Source organism: Cyanistes caeruleus, chromosome 6 (assembly GCF_971803275.1).
Source record: "Cyanistes caeruleus chromosome 6, bCyaCae1.hap1.1, whole genome shotgun sequence".
Lineage (NCBI taxonomy): Eukaryota > Metazoa > Chordata > Aves > Passeriformes > Paridae > Cyanistes > Cyanistes caeruleus.
In genome coordinates this window covers 65684227-65694380 of record NC_141706.1, presented here as the reverse complement: position 1 = coordinate 65694380, position 10154 = coordinate 65684227, and the positions used below count along the sequence as shown (strand labels likewise).

At 44.2% G+C, this 10154-nt stretch overlaps 1 protein-coding gene across 2 annotated transcripts; it reads right to left on the bottom strand.

Moving 5' to 3' along the window:
* Positions 1–2268: 2268 nt before the first annotated feature.
* Positions 2269–9543, bottom strand: CNIH1 (cornichon family member 1). 2 transcript variants are annotated; one of them, XM_023927266.2, is made up of 6 exons: positions 9381–9519; positions 8128–8196; positions 7815–7862; positions 4545–4657; positions 3970–4113; positions 2269–3179 (listed from the first exon to the last, which is right to left on the bottom strand). In XM_023927266.2, exons 1-6 carry the CDS (start codon positions 9459–9461, stop codon positions 3152–3154), a joined length of 483 nt encoding a protein of 160 aa, XP_023783034.2. In that variant the 5' UTR covers positions 9462–9519; the 3' UTR covers positions 2269–3151. The 2 variants fall into 2 exon arrangements, with proteins under 2 accessions (XP_023783034.2, XP_023783035.2); XM_023927267.2 differs by lacking the exon at positions 7815–7862 and having other exon boundaries at positions 9381–9543.
* Between the last annotated feature and the right edge of the window lie 611 nt (positions 9544–10154).

The window sequence follows — 10154 nt, the reverse complement described above, 5'->3', positions numbered from 1 at the left end:
TCATGGGTTTTGATAAGTTCAGGATTTTGATAAAGTCCTGGACCTTCTCAAGTCAAAAGTTGGGACGAGACACCACACAGCACCAGGGGGCTGGAGATGAACAAGTCCCTGTTTTGTGAACTTCAGAATTTGTCTTTTAACATTTGAACTTCGAGCACAAAGGTGATTTCTGCAGAGTAATTAGTGTTTACTGCCATTTCCTTCTCCACTCTTATGGCAAACGACAGGAACTTTTCCAATTTCCAGAGCATAGAATCATTTACAGCAAATACCCCACCCTAAATGTTCCTTGCAACTAATGGTTTTCAGATATTAAATATTTATCACAGGACTCAGGAGGGAGCTTGCTGAGGGCAAGAAAAATGTTCTATATTTTCTCCATAATCTTTTGCCACCTGGAACTCCGAAAACAATGATCAGGTCCACATTTTGAATGCCAAAGGCCTAGTACTCCAACCAGGCATCACACAAGGGCTACTTCCAGCACTCCTGGGACTCAAGGCTGATGTTGCTGGCCATGGATGGTGTTATCCACACCCCTGGGCAGCTGGGAATACTCATCTGCACCCCATGTCCAGTTAAAGCTGGTCATCAGCAGAACAGTGCAAACACTTTGGTAAATACTGCTGGGCAAAGCCCTTGCAGCTGGAGGGGCTGCAGGAGCAGCTGTCAGTTGGGTTCAGTCAGGCCTGCGTTGTTTATTCCAGTGTGGAATTTGGCTCAAACCAGCCCAAATGCCAAGGGAATGAGACATTTGTTTAGAAGGTTGAGGAGAGCCAGGGGCTGCAAGTAGCCAGTCTTGTTTCCATAATGGATTAATAAATATACAAACATAAAGGTTTAATGAGCTTTGCTTCCACAGGCTGAAGTCATCTCTGGAAGAGCCATGCAGCAGAAAAATAAAAATCCAATAGGAACAATATTCATGAGTTTCCAAAAAAGCCTTTCAAAAATTCTTCTGTGAAAAACTAAAAATTATGGTTGCACAAGGAAAAAAATAATCATGGAATGCTGAAGGGTTGAGCAGTAGGGGCATAAATGCTCAATAAATGCAAGGAAATATGAGAAAAACGTTTTTATGTACAAAGCAGTAAGCTGTCAGGAGTATTAGGAGAGAATTTGAAGTTATCACAGCCTGAATTCTCTTACCCCCAGTATATTTAAAAAAAACTAGAAACTACCTCTCCATCCCCTGGGAACCCAAACTTTGTGTGGTAATAGCCTAGAAAAGGGGAAAGGTGTGGAAGAGAAAGGACAGTCCCAGCACTGTGGAAGGACTTCCAACCAGAGATCAAACAGACTTAGCCCCTTTGACAGATGACGTGAGTAAAGTGTTCATTCATACCCAGCACAAACAAGGTAGAAAGGGGTGCATTTTCACACTGTCCTAAAAAATAGTGTAGGGTCACTAAGTGAAGTCTGGCAGAACTGTTAGATACCTAATTTTACACACAGCAATTCCATTGCAGAATTCACTGTCAGGATTGCCCAGAGCAGCTGTGGCTGCCCCTGGATCCCTGGAAGTCCAAGGCCAGGTTGGACAGGGCTTGGAGCCACCTGGGACAGTGGAAGGTGTCCCTGCCATGGCAGGGGGTGGAATGGGATGAGCTTTCATTTAATGTCCCTTCCAGCAGAAGCCACTCTGGGATTCTGTGATCTTCCAGACCAGACTACAGAAGTGCTCAAAAAGCAACTGAAGTGATGGCAGAAAAGCCATTCAGAGCTTTTTAAAATGCCAAAGCCCACTCAGGCCATCTGTAACACACACACTTCCAAATTTCTCCTTCTTCAGGCAGATACTCAACACCTCCCCTCAGCCACTGCCACTGCCCAATACAGCAGTGTTGGAATATCTGGATTTCTGCTGGAACCCAGTGCAGCTCATGCAGCTTTTATTGCCCCTAACACCCAAGAGACCCAAAGTGAACAAATACACAGTTTATGCAAAAAAAAAGTTTTACTAGAACGGGGAAACTGTGTTGTTCTCCAGCACAGGTAAATGAAAAAGATTATTACTTGAAAATTAAGCAGCTGTTCACAGTCACAACTTACAATGCAATATTTATATGAAACATCTTCCCCTGCCCCATCTGCTATTTAACTTCAGGAAAAAAAGCAGGAAATAAGAGCTTTCCTTTTCCAGAGGTAATTTAATTCCATGTTCTATTTTTAAAGGGAATGTAATTATCCACGGTAAAACAACTGATGAACACAGTGAGGATCTGTTGAATTTAAAAGCAAAACAAAAGGCACCACATAAAAAGTTGCTGAATTTGAGATTTGTTTTTTATTATCATTTATTGCACTAAGGAACAGCGGGGCAGTTTCACAATCTCACTTTCTGCTTTGAAAAAGTCTGTAGTATTTACTACTCTTAAACCCCAGAGTGTTTTCATCATTGGACTTGATAAAGGTTGGAGGTTTGTCCATTTGTTAATCAGACAGCACAGACATTAAAAAAAAAACCAAACCACATTTAAATTCATCCCTTCATGGACAATTCAGCTTCTCCTACCACAACGACATAGGCTCAAGATTAAAGCAGGGTTAATGTATGGAGAAGACACAGAAGGCTCTGGACCATGCACATACAGGGGAAGATTAATCAGATAATAATAAAAAAAATAAACCAAAATAGGACTATTTTTTGCATTTGTGTCCATGAATTAATATCCTAAGACCAATGTCACCTATGGGCAAAACACATAGCATTCCAGTTGTTCCCAAGCACTTGGAGCTAGGGCTGGTTTAGAGTAAGGAGTGGGATACACAAGTCCAAGTGAGCCACTACAAAGCCCATCCTACAGCAAATCCCTAGAGTACTAAGGCTAGTAGTAACCAACACCTACTCAAAGGTTATGGCTGTTCCTTGTGGAGTGCAAAGTCAAAACTTTTCAAACCCCAGTCATCTTTATATTAATTTACACATAATTCATTCATTTTAACGTCCCAGTAAAATATAAGAAAACAGTCTTTCCACAAGTATAAAATGTGGAAATATTTTAAAAACAGGGAAGTCATTGTTTTCTAACTCAATTGTGAATATCAGGTTCCGGATTTAATCTTGGACAGAGGTTCTTCTTGTAAAGAATCCATGTTTTTTGTGGCTTTTGCATGCACTTAACTGGAACAAAGCTTGCTGAATGTCTTCTTAAGAGCTCACCAGAACATAAATCATGCTGCAAAAGAAAATAAAAATATTAAGATGCATCATTTTGATTAGTGTTACACATTTAATTATAACAGCATATATTATAAAGAAAAAGTCCATGTGAGATACGTGGATGGTGACTGAAGTCAGTAGTTTCCAATGTCTCTTCTACTTTTCACGTCAATAAAATCACATTTATATCCAATGCTTTCCTCTGAAAACAACGTTTCAGCTTCTTAATTAAAATATCCTGGGATTTACTGTATTATGCTTAACAGAAGAAATGTTTGGAGCTTTACAGTCATGGAACAGAGATTCAAAATAGTAATTCTGACCAAATTTTGATTTGTGTTTTAAAGCAGAATCAGTGGTGAATTTGGATTCTTTTTCAGGAGAGTTTGCACTGTAAATGATCATACAGATTCCCAGCCTGTTTTGAGTTGGAAGGACCTTATAGATCTTTTCATTCCAACCCCTGCAATGGCTTGGGAGACCTCTGGCTAGGCCAGGTTGATCCAGGACCTGTCCAACCTGGCTTGGAACATTTCCAGGGATCCAGGGGCAGCCACAGCTTCTCTGGGCACCCTGTGCCAGGGCCTCAACACCCTCACAGGGAACAATTCCTTCCCAATATCCCACCTAACCCTGCTCTCTGGCAGTGGGAAGCCATTCCCACGTGTCCAATCACTACACACCCTTGCCCAAAGTCCCTGTCCAGCTCTCACAGGCTCCCTTCTGGCACAGGAAGGAACATATTCCTATGGACAATATTTCTCCATGCACTGAGACAAAACTTCAGACTGGAGAAGAAAACTTACCCATATAGGTAGTAAAAAAAAGATAGAAGGTAGAATGCTAATTTGCACCATCCTTCTTTCTGGCAATAGGCTAAAATATCTGCATTCATGATGGTCGTAGGATCGTAGAGCCCCGGGCCGCTCATCACGGGTCTGCTCATGTACCTGGAACGAGGCACAGGCAGGAGTGGGGTGACAGCACAGGAAACGTGGGTCCTGTGCCCCACCCACCAGGGAATACCACAGTACCAGTAAGGAGTTACACCCTTTACTGAGAAGCAATTCAATTCCCATGTCTTATGGAATGGGAGAGGAGAATGGAACTGCCACTTCCACTGGCTTTCCACACTGGGAATTGTCTCAGTGCACCTCTGACAAGTCAGCGACTTTAACGCACACAACTCAGTTCTTGCACAGCACAAGAGAATAAAAAACAGAAACACCCAAGAAAGCCAGGTGATGGTTCTTATGTACAGCCATGACCTAAACTTTCCCAGAAAGCATCTGGCTTTTCCCAAGACACACAACACTGGACAAGAAGACAGCAACAGGAGAATGAGTAAAAATTCACTGAGCATAACAGACGCCAAAATTACCTCCAAATATGATAAGCCAACAAGGGCATATTGAGACCCAGTGTGAGCCACTCTGCTGCACAGAGAAACATGACACAGAAGAATGCATGGATGAGGTACTCTGGAAGTACAAGCTGGAAAAGAAAAAGATGAGTTAGAAGTTTCAATTACATAGAGCAAAAAGTGATATTTCAGCTACTTGGAGGTGCACAATTGCTTAAAAATATTATTTAAAACCAACACTAACAAAAACAAGACTGTGGAATGTGAAAGCAGCAGCCAGCACTATGTGCCTTGCTGTTTTCACATGATACTCATGAACCAAGGAGAAAAATTTGCATAATTTAATGGTCAGATCAGTATTTTTTTTATTGCTTCTATTAAATTAACAGATTCCACGCTTTATGCATGACACTCCAAAGAGGTCAGTGAGATATTTCTGCTCATGCAACAGAGAAATATCAGTAGGAAACATGCTCTGCAGAACAGTTTATAGGCAAAAAGATATTTGTGTTTTCCTGTTTTATGGCTTTGTTTTGGTCTTCACAGATCCAGAGCTCTTCAAAGTCAAATTATTCCCAAAATGTAACACCCCAGGCAGACTTCACCCAACCAAACCAGCAGTGATGTGGTGGCACACACAGGTCTGCACAGAGGAGCTGCCCTGCACAGACAGTCTGGGGGAAATGGGGCAGTTCTCCCTCACAGGTTCCCACTGTGCATGCTTTACAGCATCATGCTTCCAGCAGAAGCCCACAGAGCTCAGTACCAGGTACTATGGAATCACAGGAAGTATGGAATGCTGCGTAGATTAGTGTTGTTAATAGGAACAACATGGAGAGGTACAGAGAGTAAACACATGCAAAGAGCTGCAAAATCTCACACCCAACACACAAGTTTTATACAAGTCACCCCAAAGCTTTTCTATTTACTGCTTCATTACCTGGTTCAGAAGGAATCATACTAATCAGACTGATTTGAGTTGGGAGAGACCTTAAAGCACATCTAGTTCCACACCTTCCACTGTCCCAGGCTGCTCCAAGCCCTGTCCAGCCTGGCCTCGGACACTTCCAGGGATCCAGGGGCAGCCACAGCTGCTCTGGGCACCCTGTGCCAGGGCCTCAGCACCTTCAATATGAAGAATTCCTTCCCAATATCCCATCTATCCCTACCCTCTGGCACTGGGAAGCCATTCCCTGTGTCCTGTCACTCCAGGCCCTTGAACAAGTCCCTCTCCTGGAGCCCCTTCAGGCCCTGCAAGGGGCTCTGAGCTCTCCCTGGAATATTTTCTTCTCCAGGTGAACACTCCCAGCTCTCCCAGCCTGGCTCCAGAGCAGAAGCAACAGATCTGTAAAGCTTTTGCCTTCTCAACTCAGGCCCTGTAAAACTTCTCCTCATGGAAAACTCCAAAGGTTTAAATTGTCTACATGTGTGTGCATGTACAGACACAACACACTCTGCCCTCTTCTTGGGCAACACAATTAACATTGCATGGGATGATTACATCAAAGTTTCAGTGGTTTCCAATCTTTTTCTTCTTCTTTTAAAACCCCGAAGTATCTTCCTAGAAATCTAAAAGCTACCAACAAACACACTCACGACCTACTTTGCTACAACATGCTAATTCTCTAAATGAAGAATATCAAACAAAGCAAACCTGCATCAATGCCACCAAAATTCAGTTCTTGTACACAAAACGTTTCAAGTAAATATTTTCACCCAGATCTTTGCATACTTACCATTTACACATGGCAATTATTTATAGAAGAACAAGCACCCTGTGCAACACACGATGCATTTGGCAGCCTGCTCAGATTCACCAGGCCTGAAAAATTTGTATTTATTTACCTACACATCTCAAAATACGTTTTTCTTTTCTCTTGTTTATTAAACCCTACTCCCACACCAGAATACCTGCATCTTTCCAATCTCCCCGACTTGATCCTCCCTGCCTGTCCTAAAGAAAAATTAATTACATCAGATCCTACCATATTTATCACAGAAGTGAGGGAGGATGGATCTGGTTGCTGAGAAAAGACACGACTATAACAGGAGCAGAGAAGAGAAGGAATCAGCAGTGTACTGAGGAGTTACTATTTTAGGCTAATCTTTCCACTGAGGTGCCTCAATTCCTACCAGGATCTTTGGTTCTTTGTACAGGAAAATAACACATCCACGTGTTTGTCCAGCATCATGTACCAGATCCCCTCAAGAGCCTGAACTTCACTTTTGGGGACTAATCTGCTTCCACAGGAACAGCAAATATGAGGTTATTTCAGACTTTCAGTTTGCAAAGCTGCCATGTAGAGGACACTCCATGCACGTAGGGCAGCAGAAGGTTAATATTTGGTTGAACATGCACATTTTTACACTACAAAGGTTGCAGTAAGGTCATAATGCATCAATGTAATGAGAGTTGGCCTCTCCCACACTGCAGCAGAGATGACTGGAACAGACCAAGCAAGGGAAACTGTTAGATGCACAGCTCTCCTAGCAGCAAACCTCCTCTCCTCCTCCCCTCCTCACACTGAAATATTCACTTTAATTTGTGTGCTGTACATATAACACGCTCTTCCCCCACCCCAATTAAAGTAAATTTTTTTTTTGTTGCATATTTTATTTAAAACACACTAAAGCTACAGTTCAGGCCACACTGCTGTGCTGGCCCTGCATCCTCCCTCAGCCTGGGCACACACAAAGGAAAAGCCATAAGAAATGCACAAAATGCTGCAGGATCAACCTCTGTGTTCTTTAACAAGCCTCCCTGATGCTGCTGGCTGTAAGAGATGCAGGCAAATAGTTTGCCTCAAATTCTTTTCCTAAGCCAAGGAGTGTCCAAGCTGCACCTGAGAGAGGACCCTGGGACACACCCCTGATCCTGGAACACGGAACAGAGAAGTGAGGATAGCACCTATCACCTTCCACTCACAAAAACCCTCAAAAAAAGATCAGAATTGACTTAGTCAATGCTTGAAAAAAACAACCAAATATTCTTCTCTAATCTTAAATCTTAAATTCAGTAAATTTGTCTTGAAAATCACAATTTATTTCTGCCTGAAGTTATCTTCTGACACCTAACAGGCATGTAACAGTTTTCCCCACGTTGCTGGGTAAGCAAGCAGAATTGGTTTGGCACAAAATATGGAAATCCATGAGGTTGTTATAAACCCCAACAAACAAATAACGAGCAGATGAACAGGCAGACTAAACAAAACAGCTAAATAGTATTACAAATGTTCCTAACAAAATGAAAGGAAGTTCAAAAACATGAAACTGAAAAGCAGTACACACCTTTAATGCAATTTTGACTCTTTTAATCTTTTTGACCTTTTCAACTGTCTTTGTGCCGAAAATGTGGAAAGCAGATTGAAAGAATGTTAGTATGACAGCTGACAAGATCACCATCAGATTAATAACAGTCAGAATATTCAACTTGAAAGTAAAGAATCAGACAAAGAATTTCCCTAGAACTTCTACCAACAGCGAGGGCTTCTCAACCCAGATGCAATTCTATTGCCCAGGCTGATTGCATCAAGATAACACCAAAAATATGCACTTTACACATATTTATTTAGCAAAACAAAATGTTCAGTGTGCTACTTACAGGATTGAGTGTATTACACTGGTCTATGGGGTTCTTGTAATCAGTCTTCAGTTCATCAAATGCTATAATCTAGAGGAAAAAAAATGAAGGAGTTTTGATTTTTCAGGAGCAATTGTGTGTTTTATCCATTGAAAGTAGCATTTTGGCAAAGAAATGCAACCTTTGTTCTCAGTAACATTTCACCTAAGTTCTGCCTACATCAACTCACAGGTAAAAGAGATGTGGAACAGGTTTTACAAATATGAAAACAGTAGTTACATCAGATATTCAAAAGCCTCTGAGTACTCTCCAACTTTTTATCTTCCCACCTGCAATGGATTTCCTACATCACCTTCATCAGTTTTCAACCTCACTCGCTGTGCAGACCCCAAAATTCACCCAGGACTGTCTCAGTGGCCAGCAGGAACCTGGCATGGGGTTCCTTAATCCAGAAAAAGCAAGAGCAAGCCTAAAAGCCAACAGATATTTTTCCTCATCGTCAAAGTAAATGCTGAGCCCACATAGATGCCAGAATCACAGAACTCTTAGGACTGGAAGGGACCTCTGGAGACCATCCAGTCCAACTTCCCTGCCAAAGCAGGATCACATAGAGCAGGTTATACCTCCAAGAGGTGCATAAATTAATAATAATAAAAAAAAAAACCCACTAAAATATGTACACCAGTCTTTTTCTTGACATAAAAATAAAGACAAAGATGCAGCATGAAGTACAAAAGGCACTTGTACACAATCAATGTCCTGCCAAGCATCACATTCTCCTCAGAGCACCTCATTTCAGGCACGGTCCTGTTGGGTGCTCTCCCTGTGCCAGGCTCGAGGTGCAAATCACAGAACCATGGAATGGTTTTGGCTGGAAGGGACCTAAAAGATTATTCAATTCCAACACCCTGCCATGGCAGGGACACCTTCCACTATCCCAGGTTGCTCCAATCCCTGTCCAGCCTGGCCTGGGGCACTTCCAGGGATCCAGGAGCAGCCACAGTTTCTCTGGGAAACCTGTGCCAGGGCTTCACCACGCTCACACAGAATTCCTTCCAGCTAACCCTGCCTTCCGTCGGGACGCCACTGCCCCTTGTCCTTCCACTCCATGCCCGTATAAAAACCCATTTTATCCGCAGAGAGGCCGATTCCCGCTCCGAGGGCGGTTCCGGATGCGGTTCCCCCGCTCCCTCAGCGGCTGCCCAGGGGCGCCCTGCGGGCTCTATGAGGCCGTTCCCCGGGCGGTCCCCCCCCTCCATGGTGCCCGTACTCACATGCCAGATGGCGAAGAAGATGAGGGCGGCCGTGAGCAGCAGCGCCAACATGTAGCAGAAGGCAGCGAACGTGAAGGCCATGGCGGCGGGGCCGCGCGGGGGCTGCCGGGCGCCTCAGCAGGCGCCGCGCAGCCGCCATGGCCGCGCCCGCAGCGCCCCCTGCCGGCCCCGCCCGCCGCCGCCATTTCGTGAGGGGGGTGTGAGGAGATGGAACAGAAAAACCGGGTTTTTCACCTTAAAGTGTGGGAGGAGGGAGTGTGATCGCGCTTACGGGGCACGCTGTGAGAGAGGGTTGGCGTATAATCATGGAATCACAGAGTGTACTTTGGAAAAGACCTACAAGATCATCGACTCCAACCTGTGACTGTCACCACCTTGTCAACAGACCAGAGCACTGAGTGTCATTTCCAGACATTCCTTGAACACCCCGAGGGATGGGGACTCCAGACCTCCCTGAGCAGCCTTTTCCCAATGACTGACCACCCTTCCCATGGACAAATTTCCCATAATACCCAATCCAACCCTCCCCTGATACTTTCTGAGGCCATTTCCCCTTGTCCTGTCCCTGTGAGCAGAGCCCGACCCCCCCGGCTGTCCCCTCCTGCCAGGGACTTGTGCAGAGCCACAAGGGCCCCCTGAGCCTCCTTTGCTCCAGCCTGAGCCCCTTCCCAGCTCCCTCAGCAATTCTCCAGCCCCTTCCCAGCTCCCTCAGCAATTCTTCGGCCCCTTTCCCAGCTCCCTCAGCCTCTCCTGGTGCTCCAGACCCTTCCCCAG

Coding starts and splice junctions, on each gene's coding strand:
- CNIH1 (XM_023927266.2), bottom strand. CDS start 9,461: ATGGCCTTCACGTTCGCTGCCTTCTGCTACATGTTGGCGCTGCTGCTC. Junction 8,197..9,380: donor TCTTCTTCGCCATCTGGCAT/GTGAGTACGGGC, acceptor TTTTTCCTCTAG/ATTATAGCATTTGATGAACT. Junction 3,180..3,969: donor TTTTTTTACTACCTATATGG/GTAAGTTTTCTT, acceptor TTTCTTTTGCAG/CATGATTTATGTTCTGGTGA.